Genomic DNA, 27,070 nt, shown 5'->3' with positions numbered 1-27,070 from the left:
ATAGCATATTCTGAGATGGGCTTCCATCACATACAATACTTTGTGTAATTCTTAACTAGGGGAAACGTAATCATAGCCAACAGCATATTCCTGTATGTGTAATTGACAAAGGTGAGGAAAGCGAAGTGTTATTAGAACTGCTATTGAAATAGGGTTGTGTATTGAAAGGTTTTTTTTCTTCCCTTTCCAGGGCATCTCACTGGGAGATATTCCTGCACTTCCAGGAAATTTCAGTGATGGCATTAATTCTTCACATTACAATGTAAACTTTAGCCAGGCCATAAGTCATGATGTCAATCTCCATGAGGCTATGTTGCTGTGTCCTGACAATACATTTAGAAGAGATCTAGTAGTGAGGACTTCACAGCCTCAAGAACCACATCTGCAGTTAAATTCTCATACTACTTATCCTGAACAGACCCTTCCTGGAACTAATTTGACAGGATTTCTTCCACTACTTAACCATCAGTTGAGGAATCTAACAAGCCAAGACTTATATGACCTTGATGTGAACATATTTGATGAGATAAATTTAATGTCTTTGGCCACAGGTTTTGATCCAACAGAAACCTCTCAGTTTTTTGAAGAACCAGATTCTGATTCTGGGCTTTCCTTAAATTCAAGCCACAATAGAACCTCTGTCACCAAATCTAATTCCTGTGTGTGTGAAGGTGCTGTAGGTTATAGTGATGACCGTGAATCTCTCCCCGACCATGACTTACAGGGGGCTGTTGGAGGTGACTACCCAGAGCCCAGTAAACTTTGCCACATGGATCATAAGAATAATTTTGGTTTTCACAGGGACCTAGCTTTTCAACATGTATTTCATAACCACACTTATCACTTACAGCCAAATGCACTAGAATCCACTTCTGAATGTTTTTCATGGCCTGGGAAGTCACAGAAAATGAACGGGTACCTGAATAACACAGAAACAAACTTAAGCCGTGATGAACGGCATGCCAAAGCTCTGTGTATACCTTTTTCTGTAGATGAAATTGTCCGCATGCCTGTTGATTCTTTCAACAGTGTACTAAGCAGATACTATTTGACAGATTTACAAGTGTCACTCATGCGTGATATTAGACGAAGGGGCAAAAACAAAGTTGCTGCTCAGAACTGTCGGAAGCGCAAACTGGATGTAATTTTAAATCTAGAAGAGGATGTATATAACTTGCAGGCAAAGAAGGAAACTCTTGAGAGTGAGCAAGCCTGGTGTAACAAAGCTATTAACATAATGAAACAGAAACTGCATGACCTTTATCATGATGTTTTTAGTAGGCTGAGAGACAATGAAGGTAGGCCAGTCAATCCGAACCAGTATGCTCTTCAGTGCAGTCATGACGGAAGCATTTTGATAGTACCCAAGGAACTGGTGACCTCAGACCACAAGAAGGAAAACCAAAGGAAAAAAAAAAATGAAAAAAACTGAAGATGGACTCCATTAATATGCATGAGGTACTGATGTTCAAAAATACATATGGATCACAAACCTTGTCACTGCTTCAGGGTTGTTGCTCAAGCGTGACACTTCTAAGTACTGCTATTTCACTCAAGGCTACATTCTGAAGCTTCTGTGGACAAGTGTGGGAAATTTGGGAGAAAGCCATTTTTAATGAAATCTTCCTGCTCCATTATATGCACAACTTAGAGTATATACAAAGAATAAGGTTTCACTTTGGTTGCTATTAAGATGGTCAGAACAGTCACTGGATGTTAATTATTTCAAACCATTTGTTTTAATGACTTGGAATGCAAAGTAGACTTTAATATTTTCATTTAGCTTACTGGCAGTGAAGTATAGTGAGCTTTTCGAAAGCTAGTTTTCTGTGAATAAATTTTATATTTGAACTTACAAAAAAATTACTATGGTAAATTTACCTTGGGTGTTTTCCCTTCAAATACCCACATTCAGGATTACAAGTATCTAGCAAATAGGGAGCATAGTGTTTTTAAAATTTGTACAAAATCATCAGTCAACCAATTAAACTGAAGAAGGGAAATCCCGAACAGATGAGGTAAACTAAGTGCCCAAGCTCTAAACCCAGGTTACAAGAAACAAAAATCTTTAAAATAGTGCACTAGGCTTTAATGCCTGGCTACAAAGACCTGTAGTCAGTCAGAAGAGGGTGTTGGCCTACTTCTCTCCAGTAACTAGTAGAGCAGAGCTTAGCTCCTTTACAGGGAATATACCTCCCTGATAAAGCCAGCTTGTCTAGGTGGTCTCAGAATTTACATAGTTTAACATGAACACATCACAAAGCCATACCAGGAACACAAACAGTAGAGGAAAACTTGTATGAAATTCTACAACCAAAGAATTAGAAATACTGAAACCATGAAAATTATAAATGCTTAAAATGGGCAAAAAAATAATCACCTGGTTAAGACTTAAAATCTGAAATAAAAAGTTTAACAGCATAATCTCCTGAAGATAATGTCAGATCTTGATATTTCTGCCACAGAAGTCACTGGTCAAATATCTTAGGTTAGAGATGTTTATACATTGAATTTTTATGATAAACTCTTAAATTGGGCCTAGACATTCCTCTCAAGACCTAGATTTTGCCAGCAATGTTTCTAGATACCAATACCATTCTTCTGACCAGTATTTTCAATTCCTTTTTAATCTGTCCAACAGGCTGGTTTTTTGGCCTAGAAGTGCACTTTCGGTATATAAATCATAGATAGCTTCAGGCAGGGTTTATTACCATAGGAAATATTCCTAGCCTGCAACATCACAGCGAATTTCACAACTGAGTAGCCTTAAGAGTGCCTGTTGGACTTTGTTGGTATTTCCCCAAATCCCTCAAGACAACAGACCATCAAAATGGCAAGGAAAAGAAAAAAAAGCATAGAGTGCTGGAACTCATTAGAAACTTAAGCTTAAAAACCAAAAAAACGTAATGTTTTGTGTTGTGATGAAGTCTAAACAGCCAGTTTCAGTCTGCCACAGGCTGTATTTCCTGACTATGAGAGTACGTAAACTGAAGCTTACTTTCCCTGTCAGTATTCCAGTCTTGTTCAAATTCAGACTGAAGCTAAATGTTTTGTGCATAACCATGGAACCAAGCTTTCACTTATCTGACCCATTCTCTAAATAGGTGAATTATGAGAGTTCAGCTACTCTAAGATCTGGAAAAGCAGGTGACTTAACTGGGAACAATTCCAACAAATTTTAAGTGACCTTGCTGTGCTCCCCCCCACCCCCAATGTTTTCACAAGTACTTGGTATACAGCTTAAACACAAGGGGACAATATATATCTAGTCATGAATAACCCTTTCTTTAGTATGTCTGGCAGGCACTTTTCCTTCTGCAATTTGCAGCGACTGGCTACAGTCCAATTTGAATTGGTCCCAACACAAAACTAGTCCCACCTTCCTTGCCTTACAGAGGTGTCTCTGAAATGATTCTGCCAGTGCCAAAATTGTGCCAGCTCAGCAATCCGTCATTTTCCCATTAAAAGCCTTCACATTTTCTTGGTCATGTTGAACACACTCATGGATAGAATTACATTCTTGGCCAATTGTATCCCTAGCAATGTGCACTTTATCAAAATTGTGTATTTGGGTCTCCTCTCATGGCTTATTAGTCTGCACTGACCTTTAAAAATAGCTGATGTCTTTCCCTCTCCTGTCACCTTAACGAACTCTATTTGCTTTTCTTGGGGCATCCACTCACTGGTTTTTGAGTCACCAAAAAACCAAGTCCAGTTCCAGCTAATGAGCATTAGCTGCAGTACTAAATGGCACAACAAATTATATGGGTATTCATCTGGACACATTCGTTGCAAACCTTTCAGATCACTTAGTAAATAAAATAAGCCAGGAATGTACACGTACTCGACATGCTGTTCCACTTGCTGCAAAGGCACACCCACTTTCAAATATGCAACTAAGGAAATGGGACATTCTATTAAATCATCCCTATATTAGCTGAGTGTTTCCATCAGTAGCACACACAGCAGTGTTAACTTTTAGAGCAAATTAATTTGTATTCAATGTCCCAAATTAGACTGAAAACCTTACATGCAAGAGAACACGATGCTTCAGTGACTTTCACAGGGCACTGCAGTGTGGGAGCCACACCCAACATTGCTCCCAATGAGGCCTGTTGCTTGCTGAGTAAACCATACTATGTGACCATTAGAATACAAGGACAGTATTTCCAAACCCTGGTCATTTTGAGAACCTTCTGTTCTTGCATAGTTCACAGTGGAGGGAGGAATGAGCCAGTACATTTTGGATGCAGATTTTCAAGAACAAGTCGAGTTCCCCCTGAAACCTTGAACCAGAAATTGCACAAGCGCTTCCAGATTCTCACAAATACTGTGTGAGGTAGCAAGTGTATCACTCTCAACTCCTATTACAAAGTGGGAAGAGTTTTTCTTTAGAATCATCTTGGGTTGCACAAAAACCTTGTCTTATTTTGTTAGAAAATCACAGCCCGATACAGTATACACACATAGGGGAAAACGCTATACTGAATGTTCATTATCTGTGTTTCCAGTTCATTTCCACCTATTACATATTGGTGAAATATTTTTCCTATTTTGTACTGGATAAGGATTTGGGTATTTTAAAGGTTATTATACCACCATCATCATCTTCAAAAGCTCAACTTCTTTGTAGAGCTAGACATTTAAAAGACCCTTATAATTACTTTCCCTACAAATTTGAAACCAAGTATTCTGACAAGTTTATAGTTGATGATGCAGCGATGTTAAGCAAGCCAGTTCACCTGTTAGCCACCACTAGGTTTGACTTACCTGTGAGATACCTCAACACCAAAAAAAGAAATTGCAGTTAGAACAAGTCAACCATACTGTTTGTTTTCTAGTTCATTTCAGGTAAATGTCCAAAGTACTTGTTAAATTTTATCCACCATATTAAGCCCATAGAAGACAACCACTGATAGTAAGTATAAAATGCTAATTAAACATTTAAGAAATTACTATGACAGACTATCTCCATGCTTTGCATGCCACTAATTCAGACCACTCTAGCTGGTTAATACGTGATTTTTAAACATCACCAGCAATTTTAAACATACAAGGTAAAGCCAGAAAACTATAGCAGTATTCAAACACTGAATATAGTGTGAAGAATGCCATTTTATTAGGGACAGCCAATAATGTCCACAACTTTTTTCTCATTTGTCTATCAATATTGAAAAATGGCAATATGCATAGTTTGTAAAACTGCTTAAAAAATCTAGGGAATGGCAACCCTTTAGACAACTGAATGTTTATAAAACAAGATTCACACATCTTATGTGTAAACATTACACCAAGTATTTGGATACAAAAGTATTTATTTTATAAACTTTGTATTTAAAATAGAATTTTAATCTGTCTACTCACAAAACCTAACTTAAAACATGATACATTTCTAGCTGATTTGATGTTAACTCTTTTACAAACAATACTCAATGTAATTGTTTTATATTAAGAACCTGTACTAAATGAAGTTTGTTATTGTATCAGAAAACATTTCCCTTTGATCTTAAGAGTGCTTTTTTAAATGAAGGCACCAACAAGAACTACTTTCAGATGGTACAGAATTTCTTATTCTTGAAGACTCTGTGGTTGACCACTTCTTCATTAGTTACCTGCAGCAAGACACCTTCCTGCCAAAGGAAAAAAAAAGTATCTGAAGAAGTTTATCATGTTTTTTCCAAAGAACCTAAATAACTTCAGTGGTTGTCTTAGAATCAAAGAAGACTCACTGGTGCATACAGCAGAATATGCCCTGATTACCACATTCCTGAAGGCAATAAAGCCAGGCAATCAAACTCTGATGTCAATTAAGAAATGATTATCAGCAGCCAACCTACATCTTTCCTATAAAGGTACGGGATTGGGAAAGAATTACATTTAAACCCAAGTACTGGATACATACAGGTTACAATGTTTTGACACTTTATTTGTAAGTATAAGCTATTATTCTGAAAATAAATCCAACCATTTTGCCCTACCTTCTCCTTAGCCTGATGCATGTATAACTACAACCATATTAAGTAACAGAAGAACAAAATGTCTTTATTTTTAATAAAAGCCACTAGTTCACTCAAAAGGCTTGATCCAAGAAACGTGAATACACAAGGGTGTAAGGATGGGAATTTTCATGATTTATTGAATTTGCAGCCTAGCTTTTACCTACCATTTTACTACCAACACCACTGAAGGAACCAAGAAAAGCTTTATTAATGATCACTTGGCTTGCCTCAGCTGTTGAAATGAAGCACTTTAGTCTTTGTGGCAGCAGAATATACTTGTCCACGGTTCATATCAATGCTAAAATTCCAGCAGGGAAAAAAATGATATGTTAAGCACCTGAATCTTCATAGAGGGGGAGGGGGGTGGGAAAGAAGGAAAAAAGGGAAAAACCAAAATAATTTAAGTAAATGACAGATTGGTTCATTAAGATTATTTCTCTTGAGTTTATAAATTGTTAAACTCAATTTATAGCTATGTTAAACTACGTAAGAACCACTATACTGAAAGACCATTGAAGAGTATTAGTTTATCTTTTGGGGAGGAAAATTAAGAAAGGAAAAATAAATAAGATCTTACCTAAAGAAGTTTAACTGAAGCTTAGAACTATTTTGCTCTACACCCTCAGCTTTCGTTGGCATCCTTAACTACTGTAGTTAAAGCTTTGTTGAAACAGCACAGTTTTTTAAGACTGGCTGAACTTAGTAGCCGTCAAGAGTTCTCTTGTCCTAGACCTGTATCCCTGAAGAGTACCTCGCTGGGATTATTTCCTTTCCTTGCATTGAAGAAGCAGCATCTAAAAGATCTAAAAAGGTGTTTCTCCTTGCAGAGATATCCCTTAAGTTATCTAGGTAATTTAATCCTGATGAATTGCAGACAACACACTTAGTTTTAGCTGACCAACATTTCTTACACAAATGTAACAACAGCTTTACAATGGACCTTAATTATACTACCCACTCCTTAACTTATTTAAAATAAAAAGTCTATAATTACACAATTTCCTTTAGAATTATTTTATTAAATCATAAATGTACAACAGCTTCTTAACTCTACACACGCACTTAAATTTTTTAAAGGAAAAACGTTATGTCTTATTACACCATGATCCTGGCTAATAGCTTTTCAAAACTTTGAGAAAAATCTTAAAAAAGGTATCACATGTCACCTGAAACTTACAAATTTAACATTATCAAAGAAGGAATGCTTCTACACTCTTACAAAGACCACTAGAAAGAAACAACAATTAAAAAGCTAAGAAACTGTCTCAAAGGCATTTTTTTTTTTACAGTCCTTCCTCCACAGTAAGGTAATGTTATTAAATAATCCAATCCATTCACAAAATGGCTCTCTGCATCTGCTCTGGTGTCTTCTGCCATATCACTGCATATTTATGCATGACTGAGATAAGAGTTTCCTTAACATTGTTATTTCGATAACCTGAAGCTGTTCTGTTACCTCTGGGCTCTCATCCTCTCCTATTTATACAGTGAAGCCTGTTTCAACAGAAGTAAAGAGTAAAAAAAAAATAGGTTATGAAATTATCCATCTAACCAGATTTTAAGGAAAGATAACATGATCCTAAAAAGCTTTTACTCCTGCCAGCTAGGTCTCCCAAGACAGTAGTAATGTAAAACTCAAAATCTACTTACCCATGGCAAATTGGAAGAAGCTCAGTATCGGCTTCTCCCTCCATAACCCCCACTTCCTCCACTTCCTCCAGGACCATAGTTTCCTAGAATTGTAAGAACAGCAAGAGAGAGAGAATACACTTACTTCAATTTCCCAAAATTAGCATAATAGTTAGTCATACACTCTAAAACACAGCAGATCACAACCCCATGTTTCTAATTAACATTACTGGGAACTGAACTATCCAGATTCTTACATATGATTTTGTCCTTTAAACTTGAACACTAGTTTTATGACACAACTCTTTTAGGGAACTCTCTACAATGATCATTTGGGTTAGTTAAGTAATCAAGAAAAAATTTGTACAGAAAGCAGAGAAAAACAAATCTGGTCTCTGCTAACTAAAGACTTCTCAAGAATGACTTGATGATGTGAATGAAGGTGGTTCAGGATTATTTACTAAATTAACTTTCAAGAAGATAACTCACACTAATTTCTATCACTTGGTATATGCCCAGCAAATCTGACTTTCTCGTAAGAATTTGCCAAGAAAAAAAAAACCCAGCCCCAACTCCTAACTAAATGCTTCATCCCAGTTAACATGTCACTTCTACCACACTGATCCCTCAGGCTTATGTTACCTGTTTGCGTAAGTCATTTCTGTAAAATTATTTCACCAAGTGTTATAATAAAGTCTTTCCCAAACAATTTGCATGTTATCTTCCCTTCTTTAATCATTCATACAACAGTCTGAAGAATAAATTACCTCCACCATATGGTCCCCCCATGTTCCTGCTACCACCAAAGTTTCCACTCTTCATTGGACCATAGTTAGATGGTTGCTGGTTATAATTTCCAAAATCATTGTAATTTCCACTTCCATAATTTCCTGTAAGAAAAATTGTACTACTAGTTTTGCATACCGAACCTCAAAAAGATACAATGAAACTTTTATCAGGAATACATGCTAAGTATTTAGTACACATCTCCCACAAAAACAAATCAGAATAAATTCAAAACCCTATCTACAGTGCTGTAATTTTTAAAGGCAACTACTGACAACATTGAAATGAAAAATGTTATGTTAAAGTCATTAATTCCAATCCAAATTCCCACATAAAGGTTGCAGGTGAATTTATTACCTCCTCCATAGTTGTCATAACCACCTCCGTAGCCCCCACCCTGGTTGCCATATCCAGGTCCTCCACCACCATATCCTCCTCTTCCTCCTCCATAACCAGGGCTACCTCCAAAATTGCCACCTATTATAAAATAAGCCTTTAAGTAATTACTTAGTATTTTCAATGCCATTTGAACTGTCTTATCACACCCATCTCCAGCTTTCCAAAACACATTTTTACTGAGTAAAATATTTGTTCTAGGAAATCATTTACAGCCTCAAGGGCAGAATATATGCTTGGTATACATTTGGGGGTGGAGAATGCCCACCCACTAGTAAAACCTTTATGGAGACAATACCTGGAATGCCACAGCTCTCTCCTAAAACTAAAGCTACTGAGTTCTCTTAAGGTATTTTGAAGTACTATTTATGTGGGGTCAGAGGTGAAGACTATTGCAAAAAAAGAGCTAAATCCCCCTACTTGGTCCAGAAGACTTATGCCCCAACTCATGTTTCCCTATAAATTATCACCAGGTCTTTTTAGTATGACCACTCCCTTCTCCTGAGCAGAAATGGGGATGACCAGAACTAAGCCAACTTGTACGAACTCTAGGTTTTAAATAGGTAGTCTTAAATTACTTCTGAGTACAAAAATTCATCTTTTTCAAAAAACCAAGTATTTAGATTTCAAAGCAAAGGTGGAGGCAATGAGATGTAGGAATAACTTGGTTATACCTATCAGGAGCAAAACCAGAAATCAGGTGTATTACTAGCTCAATTTTAAATGTCTCTTTCTTACTAGGACATTAGTTAGCAAGTATCAGTTTTTCTGTATTACAGCAAAGCATTTTGTCTACTATTATTAGATATAAAACAGTAGCGTCAACCTTAGCAGAACCCAGGAGCACACGTGTAGGTTTTGTAAAAGTTCCTCTGGCGCCTATTTAGAAGTTATCCTGGGGAACTCTATTTAAAAGTTATCTTGGCAAGGGCTGAAAGTTAAGACCACACAATTCCTTACACATACTCCCCCCTCACATGTTGATATTGGTTATATCCAGTGTTCTGTACTTTTTAGGGTAACAGTATGTAAGTATCACATGTCCAGTTATTTTGCTTGAGAAATGAGATGGGATACAGCATGATGGCATATTTAAATTCTCATTTGAAATCCACCCAAATCATCTTGCATCCTATACTAACACCTACAAGTGTGCTATTTTCCTTTAAGCTATACAACAGTTAAGATGCAAAGGAAATAAGAAAAGCCAAATGACTCAACCACTATCACATAAGCCCTGTAGAAAAGGTAAAACATTAAGAAAAATTTCATTTATACACTCAACTGGACAAACATGCAGTGTGATTAAAATTTTAAGTCACATAAACCAAAATGTAGAAGAAACTGACCTCCAGGTCCTCCTCCATACCCATTATAGCCATCCCCAAATCCACGACCACTCCCATATCCATCTGTTAGAGAGAGAAAAAAGTATCACACTCTGTTCACCCTATTTTTTAATTCCTTATCCTCCTTTACTTCCATATTATCTATTAGTATCTCTAGATAAGAATTACTATTGGGAACCACTCTTATGCTGTAACACTGGCATTACTAGTTTATTCTTAAAAATAAACAATGCTATAAAGTTAACTACCTAACTTGGGGTTTATGCTTTGGCAAGTCTCAATTTAAGATTATACTTATTTACACACAGGAGTAACACTCGATGGGGCACAGGTTTTGGTGTTGGTACCTCTGTATACTATTAATTCTGACCATACACCGGTAACCTAAAGCAAAAGACTTAACACAGATCACAACCCATTTAAAAAACCTACAGGCAAGGCCTCTATAGTATTTTCACTCAGTATTCAGGAATATGTTGTAATTTCTAAGGTGGTTGTAATGTCATTTTATTGAAAACTGACAACTATAAAAAAATATCTGTAAAACTGACCTTATAGTAAGCACTACTTCTTGCCCCACCCAATCAGAATATTCCGCCAGAATAAAACCTCCTTAAAGACTGAGTAACTTAAAATCAGACTGGATTTCTTCACTCTAATAAAAACTAAATCCATTTGTAATAAAGCACATTTACTCTATCATTTAAGAGCCTGAACTTACCAGATCCTCCTCTAAAGTTACTTCCAGGTCCTGGTCCAAAATTTCCTCCACCACCACGAGAATCTCCAAAACCAAAGTTGCCTACAATATAGACCACCCTAGTTGGTAACAAGTACTTATAGAAATATATCTTAAACAAAAGACAAAATAAGTTAACATTACCTCCTCTTCCACTTCTAGAACTTTGGACTTCCTGCATTTCTTGTCTAGACAAAGCCTTCCTTACTTCTGCATTATGACCATTGATGGTATGGTATTTCTGCACTGAAATCAAAAAAGTTCAGATGCCCATTAAATCAGCTTTCTATGGTAGTAAGCAACTTATAAAGTTTGCCTTTTTAAGTAAGTTGTTAGGTGTTAACAAACCCAAAATGTGGTATTACTTTAGAGCCATACAGCCCAGGGTTTATACAGACACTTACACACAATCTTATCCACAGGATCATGGTCATCAAAAGTAACAAATCCAAAGCCTCTTTTCTTTCCTGACTGCCTATCAGTGATTATTTCAATCGTATCAATTTTTCCGTATTCCTCGAAGTAATCTCTAAGATGATGCTCTTCAGTATCTTCTTTAATTCCACCAACAAATAGCTTCTTCACAGTCACATGAGCCCCAGGTTTTCCAGACTCCTACAATAGTGGGAGAAGAGTCATCTTGACTTTAGAAACCACAAACATGATTAAAAGCACTTTATCTGGGTACCATAGGTGGCTTCTATCTTATAATAAAATACCAGATAAAGCAACAGATCATAACCTAGTCTGGAAAAATTAGCAAGTCTAGGAAAAATCAAAGTAATGAAATCCAACAGCTTTAATGAGAGAAAAAACTTTCAGCTAGATATAAAGACCTTTTCAATTCTTGAAAAGCTACACAGTCTAATCTTCGCTGGGACAGAACTTGATTACTTATATAGAAAAAAGTTGTATTTTTGCTCACCTCTCTTGCAACAGCACGTTTTGGCTCAACCACTCTCCCATCAATTGAATGAGGTCTTGCAGCCATGGCAGCATCAACCTCAGCCATGGATGAAAAAGTTACAAAACCAAATCCTCTCGATCTTTTGCTTGCAGGATCTCTCATTACCTTTAAAACCAATGGGGCAACTTTAGCATTTTGATCCTGTTACGTAGGTTATGAACTAGCAATATGAACTGGTAGCATTTTTTAATGACCATGAATTTAAACTTTTCTCTGATTCACTGAACATTTTAAACACGAAAGCCCAACAGCTGAAGGACTAGTATCTGTACAAACTTTTGTCTTTAACGTACCACACAGTCTGTAAGTTTTCCCCATTGCTCGTAATAGTTCCTCAAACTTTCTTCTGTGGTTTCAAAGCTCAAGCCACCAATGAAGAGTTTACGGAACTGTTCCTTTTCTCTCTGTAAAGGAAAACACCATTTCAATTTTTATTTACATTTTCTCTTTATATGCAGGAAATTAAATTCTTAAATATGAGGTGACCTGCTGGCAGAGTACCTTTTTCCTCTCCAAAGGAACAGTTTCTAAAGTGTTCTGGGGGGGGAAAAAAAAAACTTACATCAAATTTAAACCATATGTTAAACTGCATATTAGTTGTGTTACACCAAAAATATAGCCTCAGCTGAACTACACGTTTCAAGGTCATTAATGATTGATCTAAATTTACTTGACATTAACCTATTTCAAACAAATGTAATACCACTTATAATCTGAAAAAGATTATCCGAAGAGAAAGGAGCAAACCTATTTCCTGGTCATTGTAAGGTCAACAGTCTTAGCAAAATTTGTGTTCAACCCTACATCCTATGACAGAGAACTCTTAGTTTAAATTTAAAACAATGTTCTTTACTTAAAAACCCATGGTTTACGACTTATTTCAGATTCAGTATTGAAAAAGTGAGTTATTGTCCCTTCATTGCTCCCTCTGGTGGGGATTCCAATGGGGATTCCAATGTATCTCAATGAAAAAAAAATTAAGAAAAACCATTCCCTACACACCAGTTTCCAAAAGGAGGTGGAATTTAAGCTTTCATTACATGTCATTAATCTTTAGAATTTCTCTCTTCTGACCAAGGCAGAGTGATTTTAGTGACTTAACGGTGTTCAAAGCTCGAAAAGTTAACATTTTTTGTGTGTACCTGTATATCTGCTATTTAGGTAATAAAATCTCATTTATAAAATACAGCAAAATAGATTCACAGTAACAACTTCTTTTTCAAAAACTACCAATGTGTTTAAGTGCCCACTGCGACTATCCAGTAGTTACTTACAATACCACACTACCATTTGTTTGTACTTCACCACTAAAAAACATTCAAGTGTACTGAACTTTGTGACCATCTGGTAAACTACACAACCCATGGAAGCGTCTCTAATTACACAAACGAAAAGGAAAAAAAAAACCTGGCCTGAAATCTTTTAATCCCTATAAACCAGCAAAGAAATCTTGTCCTGTATTTTGGGCAGTCAGTTAAGGATGGTTTTCAGGTAACCAGGTTAAAAAAGATAAATATTAAAAAACTAGAATAGAGCAGAGTATCAAGCACCAATTGCTATTCATGAGTACAACTGAAAGGTAAAATATATTTTTCAACACAGAATTATTTTATTCCCAGGAAATAACACAGTTGTACAGAGGTGTCTTCCTCCATGCGTAATATTCTCCCAACTCATTAAGCACAGTAACAAGCAAATTGTTTTTCTTGCATAGTTAAAACTGTTTTCAGGATGCCCCAGACATTTAAAAGTAACAGTATTTTAAAAGGGCTTTTTGGCATGTTGACATTTGAATTCTTGAGCTAATTTATTCTAAATTTTAAGTTTTAAAGCCCAAATAAATTACGGAGGTTAAAAAAAAGCATATGAATTTTTACAAGTCACTAACAAAATGCAAAAACTCATTACTTACCTCAGTTTTTTCCAAACTTACCCGATGTCCACTAACGATTAAACAAAGTTATTTTATATGCCAGCTTAAGGTCAAAGAAAATAAAAATACCCAGGTAGACCCCCTTTGCTTGAGACCTTATGTTTACCAGTGTAATCATCAACCATGATAGCAAACATAAATTAGAAAAGGAAGTGATTAAGTTCAAATACATACCGGCCCAACCCAGAACATTTTGTATATAGCAATACACTCACTGAAAGACTGAAGCATGTTTTAACCCAAATCCAAGAAAGTAGGGTCATTTTTGTCTTTACTATTTCTAGCTTATTCATTAAAGTCTGAGGGCCTGGATTCAGTTAAGGCTAAACTTCCCAGTGAACTATTTAAAGTGTGAGTTAATTCTACGACTCAAAGGGAATCCTTCAGGAAAATTAAGGATTCTGAAACGAACCCCCGGGACCCCCTTAACTCCTAGTGCCCACTAATCCGATGGCTCCAAATTGTTATTTCTACACTTTCCTGCGATCCAACTGCCTTTTGAATCACCGCAGACTCAGATAAAACCGTTACTCAAACAAGGAACAGAAAAGGGTCTTTTTTTTGGTACCGTGGCTCGCTTAAAAACCGGGCACAATACCGTAGGCCGTTTTCCCTCCTCTTAAATCGTGCAAACCGGCCCTGAAGAACCCTCCCCCCGCCCGCTCTTCGTTGTGGCTTCTGAACGCAATGGCGCCATTTCATCGAGAAGCGAAAAGAGCCTCTCAAAAGGTGCGCAGGACTTTAAAAGATCCAAGCTCACAAAACACTCGGAATCCACCTCGAAAGGGCATGAAAACAGCCCGAGAAGAAAGATAATAGTTAACCACTTCTATTCTTTGATAAAGGAGTCCAAACTAGCAGAATTCAGATGTTGAAAAGAAAAACGCTGCGAGGAAGGAAAGAAACGAAAATGGCGGCCGCCAAATCCGGTTCCCGGGAGAGGGGGAGGGGATGCTCCGCAGCATGCCTCACCGGGACCAAAAGCCCGCGGAAACGCTCAAACGCAGGGACGCCGGGGCCCCCAAATCAGCGTGCTCTAGGAAGGGAGTAGGATTCCCGCCTCCGCGCCCGTTTCACTAAAGCGGGGCTGCGCTCGCCATGTGGATGTTCCCCATCCCCCACCCCCAGCAAAGGGAAATGGCGCCGGGAGGCTGTGGGTGGGGAAGGTGCCGTGCTATCAAACCTCCGTTAACGACCCCTCTCAGAAAATATGCTGAGACCATCCGCTTCCGAGGTGGCCCAATTTCACAGCCACTTCCCGTGGAAGCGGTGGCCGACTTCCAGAGGCGCCAACGGCCTCGCTATGCCCTTTCCAATAACTCATTGATTTCAAACCCGTTACCTCCATCGCGGACTCAGTCGCTTCAGCCCGATTTCCCGCAGCCGAGCGAGATGAGAGAGATCTCCGCGGACGAACACGAACCGGACTCGTCCTGGCGCTGTAGTGAGAACTGCAGCTGCTCGAGAAACACCACCACGAAGAGCACTTCCACAGGAGAGCCGACGCTGCTGCTACTGCCGCTAGCGCCGCCGCTGCCGCCGCTTTTCTAGAACCTTCCCCCTGACTAACGCGTCTTCCCCTACGTCAGCCGTTGCGTAAACGCCCTAACCGCCGCTACTGGCGGGAACGCTCTACGCCCTCCTTACGCTAAGTGCGTACTCCTCCTCCTTGCAGCCACTGGTGGTTCTTGACGTCACTTACGTAAGTGGGATCTGTGAATTGCGGAAGGCTCGCGAGCAGCGTGGTTTTCTCTCAGTTGGATCCAGCCCCCGCCTCTGCGCAGGGGAGGTGAGAAACGGTCGCGCAGTTTGAAATTAACGCTGTCGGGAGGAGCTTACTCCACAACCCAGAGGGCCGGCCCCCTCAACCTGGAGGTGGTCCCTGCAGCAACGCCTTTGATAATCCCAGCACCCTCAGTTGTCCCGCCAAAAAAATCTGTGGCCTCCCAACTACGTTTTCTCTCCTCCCGCCCCTCACCCCCTAAGCACAGGACTGACTCGGCCCCTTCCGGAAACACCCGAAATGAGTTCTAGTCAACAGTTACACCGTACCGCCCACCCACCTCACCCAGGTCAATATCCTTGGGTTCGAACCCTTGGGTTCACGAGTCTTTGGAGAGGGTGGTCCGAAAGAGGCCCTCGTTCTTAGTTCCCCTGACCCATGTCTTCTTCACTCCCCCACCCATACGCCGCCCGGCCAACTCCAGCGTTTGGAGGCACCCAACCCCCAGGGCCAAGGAAGTGGGCGGAGTCCGGCTTGGGTGCCAGCCGCTGCCGTTGCAGAGCAAAAACACCTCAGCCAGGGAGGCTCTGATCAGTGTCCTCGCCCCTCCTTCACCCTCCCTTCCCTCCGGGGACCACCAGGCGCCACGCCGCGAGCGGTAACTGCCGCTGTCACCACCACCCTCCACACTCCACCCTCCCCTCTGCCCCGCCGCCTCCCTCAGGCTCTCGGTGAGGGCTCCTCCCCCGCCGGACGCGCGCGGCCGCCCCGCCCCTCGCGGCCGCCCGGCGTGGGCGGTGCCACCTCCCCTCTTCCTCGGCGGCGGCCTGGCGCGCAGCTCCCCAGCCTCCTCCCCCTCGGATGTGGCTCGAGGTTGAGGCGCGCCGGGTTAGGAGACGCCGCAGAACAGGGACCCGGAGCAGCTCGGAGGCGGTGAAGTCGGTGTCTTTCTTTCTCTCTAGCCTTCACTCGGTGGTGGTGCTTACGATACCACATGCACCCCAGGGACCCTCCCCCGCCCCCCCCAGTTCCCGCTTCCTGTCCTTCCCTTCCCGACCCCGAGTGGGGAAGCTGGCCGGAAGGAGCAGACAGGCGTGCAGCGACCCCCCGGCGGGCCTGGCGCTCGGTCGGCCCCTCTGTTTAGTTGGGGTGGACAAGACTGTCCTCGAGAGTGTGGAGAGCTGTGGCGGCAGCCTTATTTTTAGACAAAGCGCATTTCCTTCCCCCCTCCCCCACTCCCGATCTAGATTAGGGGCCCTCCTCCCCCTCCCGGGCTCGGTCGGCGACTCGGGCCTCCCGCGAGGGCGGTGCATTCTCCCGCATCCGAGCGGCGCGCGCGGCTTGCAGCCCCGAGGCGGCGGCGGACGCTCCGTTACGTGGACACCTTCGGGTGGGGGTGCCGTGCGGGCCCCGGGGTGCAGTGCCCTTGAGCCCCCGCGCCGCGGCCTTTGTTTCTCCCTGCGGATCCGCTGACCACGAGGCCCGCGCTCCCTGGTGGGGAGCGGGGGGCGGGCGTTTAGGCCTTATTAAAAGGGTGGGGCCTGGGGTTTAGGGGGAGCGGGTGGACGTACAGAGGAGGTGATTTTATTAAAGTGGTTTGAAATGGGACTAAAGCATTCGGTGTGTTTTACCTTTAATTTTTTAAGTAATGTTTCTAAGAAAACCAAGTTGGGATTACATAGGCGACTCTTACACTGTTAAGAGATCCAGAGGAAAAGTTCATGGTAGTTTGCCATTGTGATTAAGTATTGTGTCTGATTTTGAACAACAAAAATGTGGCCATTTAAAAAATCCTGAATGTGGTATAAATGGCATTTGGATTGGAGAAAAAAATTTGTCTACTGTTTTTCACCCTGTGAAGCTGTTTCAGGTACCCATGTCCGCAGTAAGGTTTTCTGGACCCACTTGGTTAGAGAATACTGATAAGACTCTCAGACATGTGTCACATGTAACTTAAGGAGTGCAAATCTGTTTTTCTATGGAATTGTGTACATATTTGATAATGTGCACTACAGAGGTGGGGGTGGAATCCAAACAAAACTTGTATTGAGCTACCTTTTTTGTGTCATGGAAACTTCTTTTAACTGTCATGCATTTCTCTAGTAATAGCTCTTCAAGTCTGCAATAAAAAATGGCCTCCAATAAAACTACATTGGTAAGTTAATGAAAACCTAAATATGTAAGGATCTAACTCACAATTTTTTTCCCAAAAATGATAACTTTGCATCTCTGTGGTAGATATTTACATCCATATAAATTGTCCAAACCCCTCTCCCCCAAGTGTTGTAATGGGGAGAATTAGGGTCAAAATATGAAATCATTACATTAAGGTAGTTACTGACTTGTTTTAATAGTGTCTTAATTAATTTAAAGAAACCCAGTCTTGGGAGGGGTAGCACTATATGAATTTTACCAAGTTTTTTATTTTGAAATAAAACACAGAAGCTTACATAAATGTAATATTATAAGCATAGAGCAGTAAAGCTCTTGTTCACTGGCATAATCCCTAAATCACTCTGTACAGGATTCTAGAGAAAAATATTTTCAGTACTGCCCAGTTTAAAGAGCACAGGTACTTTGTACACTTAGATGGGGACAAAAGTAACTGAGGCAGATTACTCTGGTCATGTCAAATTTCAAACTTACTTATACTGAAATACAGAAGGGCCTTATATTTAAGTCAAGAGCAGTGTTTTTTAATACACAAAATGAGCAAGATCACACACATGTCCAGGAAGGAGAGAGAATTAGAACTTAGAACTGGGGCTTTGCAATTGAATTTTTTTTTTCTTTCCCAGCAGTGTCTTAACCCCTAAAGTTTGCATTCTTAGGCTTGATCAAAAGCTCTACAAATGTGTAAGGACATGTATATTCAGTCACGTCATTACAAGTTCTTTAAAGTGAAATGATCTATGAAAATATAAGTCAGGAAATTCAAAGTTTTGGTTCCCACAGTATTTAATTCTAACACATTGCATTAATAATTGCAAGCATGTAAAGGTGAATGTTAACATCTAAATAAAGCAGCATTTACTTTGGTTTGTATAGTCTCCTTGTGTTTCACACTAAAAAGAGCAAGTTGGTGATTTTTAATTTGTGCCATCATTAGATTGCACATTTAAGTAAGTCTAATATCCTAGGAAACATTGAAGTACGAAATGGAAGGCTTGTCTGTTGAGTCCCGTTGGCACAAATGATTCCCATCAAAGGCATCAGTTAGAAAAGCAAAGTATCTTATGTGCCCCTTGAAAATTGAATTGTCCAAATGCCACAATTGGTAAAAGTGTAGATAATCGAATTGGCTTTAGGGTCACCTGTGTCCTTCAAGTATTGGATGGGACAGGAACTAGTTGTCTTTGGGCCTTTGTAGATGAATATAGATACAGAAAGCAGACAAAAAACATGGTTCTATTAAATTGTTGCACGCATACTTTGATAGTCTTAAGTGTATGACTCACTGGTATATTCAGTGTAGAACTGGTAAATATTTTATCCTTTGTAAAACAAATTGACAACCTTAAAATTTTTTAGTTACCTTTTCATTCTAAGATTTCTGTTAATGTTGTGAGATAGTGTGTGCTGCAATTTAAATGGGAAAGTGGGTAGATTTTCTTAATAAGATGAGCACTTGAAACTAGCTTGTGAGTGCCATAGTAGTAAATACTTAATTTTTCTGCCAATTTTATCTTCGTGTTGATCCTTTTCATTTTCTGTCTTCATTTCATTACTATCATTCTCTTAATTTCTTACCTTTATGAATGAACATAGCCATTTTGTTTTTCATTTAGGATCAGTCTCTAATAAGCTTTTGTCTATACCACTTATTCACTCCATGCTTATCTGTACTGTACTACTGTACAGAAGCAGAAAGCTATCTGAGTGCAGTACCAATTCTCTTGACTGATGAAAATTGTAAGGTCTGGCCTGAGGGTGGTATCCAACAAAATCAGATGTCTGCTGCATTTTTTTAATTCAGGATTTTTATTTTGTGTGCATGTACCTTTAAATGGCTATCTAGTTTTAATGCCTTTTTTGCAGTTATGAGGTATTTGTTACTTTTTCTGCTTTTGTGTTACATTGACGTCTATTGACAGATGATCTTAGTGACTAGGCAATTTTTTTAAATAGCCCCTGTCTTAAGAAGAAGAAATTTTAAAATGAGCAGAACATTTGGGTTCCCCCCCCTTAGTCTCTTCTAATTAACCACTTCAGTTTTTTGAAAATGTATCCATTTTCAGTCTTCTCTTAACAAACCTATTTGAGTTAATGGAAAACAGCATCTTGAGCTTGGCCTCCTGCTTCTCTCAAATAGAGCTATAACGAAAAAAAAGCCCACTAACCTGAAAATGTGTTTAAAGTGGTTTTTGTTGGCTACCAATTTTAGACTCTTTCTCTGGAGAAAAACAAGGACTTCTTCACGTTGGAGGATTAAAATAAGAGCATTTGGCCCCTTGAAGTTAAAGTATAGCTTTGTTCCACCTAGTCAGTAATGTTATTAAAAGATCATGGAAAAATAATCTTGCCCTATTTGATTTTCTTGGTTCACCTTGCAGTTGATATCAGGATTCTAAACCATGTTTTCTATGTAATTGAGTCTTTTAACATTGGTGTTTGAATTGGGGAAAAGGGTCTTAGTGTTTACTGTTTTGGGGGCTGTGGTTTTAAGAGTTATCATTGATAATCTCTGTCATCCTTAAATACTTTCTAGTTGTTTGTTGCTGTGTTGTAGTTAAAATGAGTGAAAGTTCTAGTAAATTTGGTCTTGTAGACTACATAGAAGTATAACTGGAAAAAAGATAATATTTTCCAGATAGTATTTTTGTTTATTATTTCAGTTAAGAACATGGTGGGTGATACGTTTGAGCTAAACCAATAGGATTAAGCATTCCTTTATTTGTTTTGATTACTTGTTGACTTTTATCTTTTCAGGTGTCTGCCCTGGGATACAGAAGTAAAAATTTAGGTGTTGATTACAACAAAACTATAAGCAATTTAGCCTTTAGAATGTACTTAAAAAGTAAAAAAAGTGTTTCTTAAATTTTGTTTGTTTTGTTTTAGCAAAAAATGGGGAAAAAACAGAATGGAAAGAGTAAAAAAGTTGAAGAGGCAGAGCCTGAAGAATTTGTGGTGGAAAAAGTACTAGACCGACGTGTAGTGAATGGGAAGGTGGAGTATTTCCTGAAGTGGAAGGGATTTACAGAGTAAGAAACCTCAGTGCTTTTATTATATGTTTAACTGCACTTCCGTGGCATTTAAAATTTTTTTTTAACATGAGATCTTTTATTAGTTTTCCCATAGGTTTCTTTAAACTTAAAGACACCTGTAATCCAGGATATCAAGTTTGAGATCTGTTTTAAAAGAGCCAAGTCATTAACCTACAGTTATAACCAAGCATATTAGGGACTAGTTGATTATTTTGGAGAGTCAACTTTATGGAATTAAAAATTGTGGTTTTCTGTGTAATGCATTTTAATGTAGCTAGGTATTATACTAACTAGAATAGCTAATCTATATTGTTACATACATACTGAGGGCATTAAAAAACATGGACACTGTGTACAGTAGACTTGGTGGGTTTTAAATAAAAATGCTTTCCAAATCCAGGATGTACACTAGGCTTACTGTATCCTAATCTCTAAGATGTAAAGTTGGCATTTTTTTCCAGCTCCCTAGGTCCTGTATCTTACTCTCATAATTACTCTCTATAATGTTAGCTGTCTGGTGAATAACTAACATGCAGAAATTACACTCTTACGCTTAGGTTTATCATGTGCTAATATTCTTGGATTCTTCTGCCTTCAACCACAAAAACAGCAAGTCTCCATCAGCAGCAACTATTGAAAATGTATAGAGATTGACAGCTTCTGAACATGGTGGAGATGGGTATTGTAGTCAAATAGTTAGGCTTCAGATATCTGTTATCTACTATTTTTCCCACCATTCCCATTTAAAGCTGCCTCCCTAGCAGTTTGGGAATTAAAGAGTTGAATGGAAGATTTAGGTTCCCCTATTGTATCCTTCCACTACCTTTACTTGAGCATACATATCATAAGTTCATGATTTACCACTAGAAAAATTTCCTATACATAGAAGAATGAAACAAAATAAATGAACTATTTTTAAATTTAACCAGTTTGCCAAAGAATTCATTGCTTTCATAGGGTAGACAGTTTTTTATTTTGTTTTGGAGTCCCATGAGACATTAAACACTCTTTGTCCCTTCATCTTACTGAGCAAAACACTAGGAAACTAAATTTTCCTTCTTTTTCTCAAACTTAAGGCTGTTAGTATGATAGAGAACCTGCTGTGTGTAATAAATTGTGTAAGAAAATAATGAAAATAATGCTATAGATTGGAGTCTCCACTTCAGCTCTTTTTGTCCTCCTCCACCCTCTGATTTAGGTTTGCCAATTTTGGAGTCTCAGGATATTAACAGACCAAGTTGTAACCAGAGGTTAATGACACCTTTCCCAACATTTGTAAAATGATTAATTTCATTCTGTCTTGTTCTTTAAAGGCTTTTTGGGTCAGAACACGAAGTTAGCAACCTGTCACTAGTGCAGGAATAATCTAATTTTCACGTTTGGTAATTGATGCTCATTTTCTTTCAGGCCCTTCTGAAAAACATGGAAATGGTCATTTCAGCCTTATATCAGAATTTGGCAAATTTTTTCCATAAAGAATCATATAGTAAATACTTAAAGCTTTGTGGACCATAGTTCTTTGTCACAACTACTCTGTGAATGGAGTACAAAAGCAGCAGTTAAACAAATGAATATGGCTGTGTTCTGATACCACTTTGTTTATGGACCCTGAAATTCGAATTTCATGTTTCACTTGCAGATTCTTTCCCAGCCCATTAAATAAGTAAAAAAAAAAAAAGTTCGTCAGCTGTACAAGAGGCTGATTTGATTTGTAGATTATTAACCCCTGCTTTATATCATTCCCAATTTGAACACCCAGCAGAAATAGAAAATAATGTCTTATAATTGAGAATGCCTCAGAATTGTTGTTTTCAAACAATATTAGAGGCCTCAGGCCTAGGTAAAACCTGATAAAACAATTTGGAATGGGACTTAGGAATCCACATGTTAAAAAAGCCACTTCCAGAGGAATTCTGAAGTGGGTTGTCTGCATAACTTGAAAAGATACTAACTCTGCTAGAGTCAAATTCAGTTAACTCAGAGGTAGTATAGCAGATTGTCCACTTAGTAGGGGCTGTAAAAGTAGAAGGAAGTATAAGGAGATTGTCTCAGAAGAATGGGGGAGATAGGGAGCAAATGGTTAAGCATCTACAGTGTAGGGGACTTTTCACAGGATCTGGGTGATGGTGATGATTATGTTTAATGAGTGAACTTTTTTTTTTAACTGAACATAGTGCTGACAATACTTGGGAACCTGAAGAAAATTTAGATTGTCCAGAGTTAATTGAAGCATTTCTTAATTCTCAAAAAGCTGGTAAAGAAAAAGATGGTACAAAAAGAAAATCTTTATCTGACAGTGAATCTGATGATAGCAAATCAAAGAAGAAAAGAGATGCTGTAAGTATAAAATACTACCCATCATACTAGCTTTTTAAAAAAGGTCATTGACTTGATTTTTAAAAAAATACTTTTAAGACAATTCTAAAACCTGAAGTACTTTTACATTTTAAAAGCCTTTGTTAAATGTTTTAGAATTAGAATTAAAATGATAGGTTTGGTGTAACCTACAATCTGTAAATGTGCAGAAAGTACTTATACCACTTGTGCTAGTCTTATTTTGGGCACATTTGTAGATTTGATTCCTGATCAGTTTCCTGTGACCCAAGACTGGCAGTCTTAAATACAAAGAACACTAACATTAGATCATTGAAATAACTTAAAATACAGTGAAAACAATCTGCACATAGCATATACTGATTGTAGGCCATTAGTGACACTGAGTACCAGAAAATACTTCATGTGGTCTTTGTATTGTTAAATAATACTTTGATTTGAAGTATATAATCTTTGATGATGAACTTTTTTAAAATGTGTTATTGGTGTGAATTAAAATGGTTCATTCACGTACATGTGTATTTTGATCTAGTCTGCTCTACTAATGTCTGGCTTTGGACAAATCCCATGACTCCTTCCCTCTACCCTTAACTTCAAAACAGATTATACTTGCCCTGCCTCCTGGCCTAGCATGGCAGTTTGGGAAAAGTCTTGGTTCTGATTTAGTATCTATCTAGTCTTGGGAACTAAATATACAATACAGATTTACTGATGAGGTCTTTGGATTGTCATTTTGAACTAGTTGCTAAGTACTACAGATCTTCCATTAAATCTTCATGATAATTCTATTAAGATTATAGGTATTGTCCCATTTTACAAATGGGAAACAAGGAAGTTGGCTACAAATTTGTTTTTATGTATGCTTTAGCAGTCAGAGCAAAAAAGGTAACTGTTGAGTGTCAATATACATAAATTGAAAGTCAACAACATGCTCAAGGCATGCTCAAGGGAAGCACTGTTTAATAACAATAGGTACCTATATTGGGCCCTTAACAATGTGCCAGGCAGTGTTCTAAACTTAATTTGTATTTCAGATACAATGAAATGTCTATGAAACATACGGAATTATTCCTATTTTACAGATAACGAACCTGAAGCACAAAGGGGTTATCTTGCCCTAAGCCATACAAAAAAGGTTAGAGCACATCATTGTAACCAACCCAGGCAGTCTGACTCAGAGCCTGGGATTAATGTAAAAGCCTAGAGGAGAGAAAGGATTTGTTAATCTAAGCAATTCTTGTAGTTTCAGGGCCTCTTTATACCCTTGAAAATTACTTAAGATGCAGAGAACTTTTGTTTAGAAAGGTTGTAATAACTATCAATGCTATTAGAAATTATGATAGAAATTTCTGAAGTATTTGTGTACTCAGTTAAGAATGACAAAACCTATTGCATGTTATTCATAACAATGAAAAACAGATGAGTGGCATTTTACATTTTTTGTAAATCTTTAGTGTCAGACTTCAGGAACCAGTTTTACTTGTGCATTTGATTTGCCATATTATGTTGTTGGGAGGTTTGAGAAAGATAATCTCAAGTCACAGATACATGAAAAAGGGGACCTTGGAGATAGGCACCCCCAAAAAGTCTCAGGGGTTCTCAGATCACACTTTGAGTGTCTTATAAGGTTTCCTATAATTCAGATTGGTTATAATACTGATGTAAGTTTTTACTGTTTTATTCTTTGTATTTTGTGTGTGTGCTTAAAATAATGGGTGGTTTAGACTAGAAGTTGTGTGAAATACCAACTTTTAAGAATTTATTAATTGGCTTGACTTCCCAGAAATAAATGGGTTTTTTTTTATCTGTTGCCCCCACACAGTTCTGCCCTTGGTGTCTTGGGATGAAGAAAGTTACTTGTCTATTTTCCTGACTTACGATTCAGAATACTTTGACAGCCAGATTTGTTTGTTTTTTTCTCCTTAATGGAAATTACATGTTCTAGTACTAAATGTGGGTTCTTGCTCTAATCCTTTCTGTTTCACTATTGGAAACTTTTTATTTAAAAGCTATGTATCATGAAAATAGAAGTTAGTATTAGTTGACTTTATTAGTTGAAACATTTATGTAAGTAAGCATGTATCCTTTTTTAAACAGGCTGATAAACCAAGAGGCTTTGCCAGAGGTCTTGATCCTGAACGAATAATTGGTGCCACAGACAGCAGTGGAGAATTAATGTTTCTTATGAAATGGTAAGTGTGCAGGTGATTGCCTTTATATTTTAGAAAAGAGGCTTTTTAATTTGTGAAGCTTTGTCTAGGATAGTTTTTATCACGAAATAGTAATTACCTGCTGAAAGGACAATTCTAGTTTATTTTTTCTAATGATGTTTTAAAGCAGAGATTGGCAACTGTGGCCTGCTTTGGAAAGTGAAGTTTTCCTGGCACATGGCCACAAATACCACATAATCCTCCTGAACGAAGCCCATACTTTTTGATTATATTATGCTTTCTTAAATGAAAGCTGCTCATCACAACTGACAGTATCTGTTTAGACTTTTAATTGAATGTTTTTTTTCCTCACAACAGGAAAGATTCAGATGAGGCAGACTTGGTGCTCGCAAAGGAGGCAAATATAAAGTGTCCTCAAATTGTAATTGCTTTTTATGAAGAGAGACTAACTTGGCATTCGTGTCCAGAAGATGAAGCTCAGTAATTGTGTTTGCATTGCTTTTTATATATATTTATACATATATATAAAACCCAGGTCTTGTTTTTTTGACTTACTAGTGTGGAGAAATAACTACATACTCTTGAAAATCAACATTGATATGTTCGTTTTAAAGTGGTATTGGGGGAGTTGTTGAGTTTTGTGGGGCAGGGAAGATATGTTGGATTTTTTTTGTATAGCACTACTTACTTTGAACAAATAAAAGATTTCTGTAGTGGCTTCCTTTATCAGAAAAGAACATTTTGATATCATGGTATATTATTTTCTCTGCATTAGATAACAGTTTTTCTAAATGCTGTAGGTAATGAGAATTTGTGTTTCTTTCATGCCTAAGGACCTTTTTGAGTTTTTTTTAATTGGTTTTTTTGTATGTGTGTTCACAAAATATACATGTAAATGGTTTTAATTTTCTTTTTAAAAAACATTCACCAAAACAAAAGACATTTCACAACCATGGATAAGCCCATGTTTATGGGATGCTATGATTTTGAGTAAACTAAAAGTAAGTCACTTCAGGTTAAGTTGAAAGATTTCCTGAAGCCATAGCCTTTCAGATTAAATAGATAATATTATAATTAAGTAGACAATTTAAAAGCAACCATATGAGAATCCATATTTACAGACATGCAAACCCCAAATTTATTTAGAGTCCTATATAGGAAAATGTTGATCGCTACCAACAACCTCCCCATCCAAATGAAAAAAAGTAGACAAGTCCTCGTGTGTTTTAATTAGACAAGCAAGACAGTTAAGTGGACATTTAAAGGTTCTTTATAGTGACCCGTTCCCTTACAAGAAGTTGAAATCCCTATGCTATATCAATCATGACTCATGGAATGTCTGAGACTCCATTCGTGGAAACCTAATCAGTTAAGAGATGTTGGCAATTTAGGACCTACCAGAATAAATGAGTAAACAAGCTTTTGTAATCTAAACTCTTGATCTGCATGTTTTTCTTTACCCCAATTCATTGCTTTATATGTAAGTTAGTCTCAGTATTCGGGTTCAGCAGAAGCCAGGAAAAACAGTAACTTTGTCATGATCAGAATGTTACCCAACTGTATATTGTTTACTTTATTGTAAATAACTGGTAAACAGTGGTCAATAAATAATTTTATATTCCTTTATGTGATGAGAATTTTTTTTTTCATCATCTGTTTCTAGAGATGGGAATAGAAACACCCACACACATTTGTTGAATTACCTTCATGTAATTTTAAGATCCCACTAAGGCATTAGGGTATATGTCTCAGATCATTTGAGCTTAGAGGTTTAAAACTCAACTAGAATATGTTTTCACAAAAAATGTTCTTTTGTGGTGTAATAAAAATTAGATTCATG

General features: G+C 38.0%; 3 protein-coding genes across 12 annotated transcripts in view; 2 read left to right on the top strand and 1 right to left on the bottom strand.

Moving 5' to 3' along the window:
* NFE2L3 (NFE2 like bZIP transcription factor 3) overlaps positions 1-7,250 on the top strand; it is a 34,124-nt gene extending 26,874 nt beyond the window's left edge. For both annotated transcript variants that reach the window (XM_017655207.3, XM_017655206.3), the window contains one exon: positions 191-7,250. In XM_017655207.3, the coding sequence (XP_017510696.3) occupies positions 191-1,432 (1,242 nt within the window). In that variant the 3' untranslated portion in view covers positions 1,433-7,250. The remainder of the gene's footprint in view (positions 1-190) is intronic.
* HNRNPA2B1 (heterogeneous nuclear ribonucleoprotein A2/B1) lies at positions 5,098-15,704 on the bottom strand. Of its 7 annotated transcripts, none has more exons than XR_001852346.3 (13): positions 15,141-15,704; positions 12,367-12,402; positions 12,159-12,269; positions 11,824-11,970; positions 11,303-11,513; positions 11,043-11,144; positions 10,881-10,961; positions 10,160-10,222; positions 8,772-8,891; positions 8,396-8,518; positions 7,650-7,732; positions 6,164-6,297; positions 5,098-5,630 (listed from the first exon to the last, which is right to left on the bottom strand). XR_001852346.3 is itself a non-coding variant. In XM_017655209.3 (12 exons), the coding sequence occupies exons 1-11, from the start codon at positions 15,144-15,146 to the stop codon at positions 7,671-7,673; spliced, it is 1,062 nt and encodes a 353-aa protein (XP_017510698.1). In that variant the 5' UTR covers positions 15,147-15,704; the 3' UTR covers positions 5,098-5,630; positions 7,650-7,670. The 7 variants fall into 7 exon arrangements, 5 of the variants coding, with proteins under 5 accessions (XP_017510698.1, XP_017510701.1, XP_017510697.1 ...); XR_001852347.3 differs by having other exon boundaries at positions 6,227-6,297; XM_017655209.3 differs by lacking the exon at positions 6,164-6,297.
* A 226-nt stretch (positions 15,705-15,930) lies between these two features.
* Positions 15,931-26,856, top strand: CBX3 (chromobox 3). Of its 3 annotated transcripts, XM_017655214.3 has the most exons (6): positions 16,304-16,459; positions 17,625-17,676; positions 20,580-20,722; positions 22,900-23,062; positions 25,157-25,251; positions 25,588-26,856. In XM_017655214.3, the coding sequence occupies exons 2-6, from the start codon at positions 17,653-17,655 to the stop codon at positions 25,712-25,714; spliced, it is 552 nt and encodes a 183-aa protein (XP_017510703.2). In that variant the 5' UTR covers positions 16,304-16,459; positions 17,625-17,652; the 3' UTR covers positions 25,715-26,856. The 3 variants fall into 3 exon arrangements, with proteins under 3 accessions (XP_036883305.1, XP_017510703.2, XP_036883304.1); XM_037027410.2 differs by lacking the exons at positions 16,304-16,459; positions 17,625-17,676 and adding an exon at positions 15,931-16,179; XM_037027409.2 differs by lacking the exon at positions 17,625-17,676 and having other exon boundaries at positions 16,312-16,459.
* Positions 26,857-27,070: the final 214 nt, after the last annotated feature.

The sequence above is a fragment of the Manis javanica genome, chromosome 6, assembly GCF_040802235.1.
Source record: "Manis javanica isolate MJ-LG chromosome 6, MJ_LKY, whole genome shotgun sequence".
In the NCBI taxonomy this organism is placed as follows: domain Eukaryota; kingdom Metazoa; phylum Chordata; class Mammalia; order Pholidota; family Manidae; genus Manis; species Manis javanica.
Note: the sequence above shows the minus strand (reverse complement) of the source record. Positions and strands in the feature narration are given on the sequence as shown.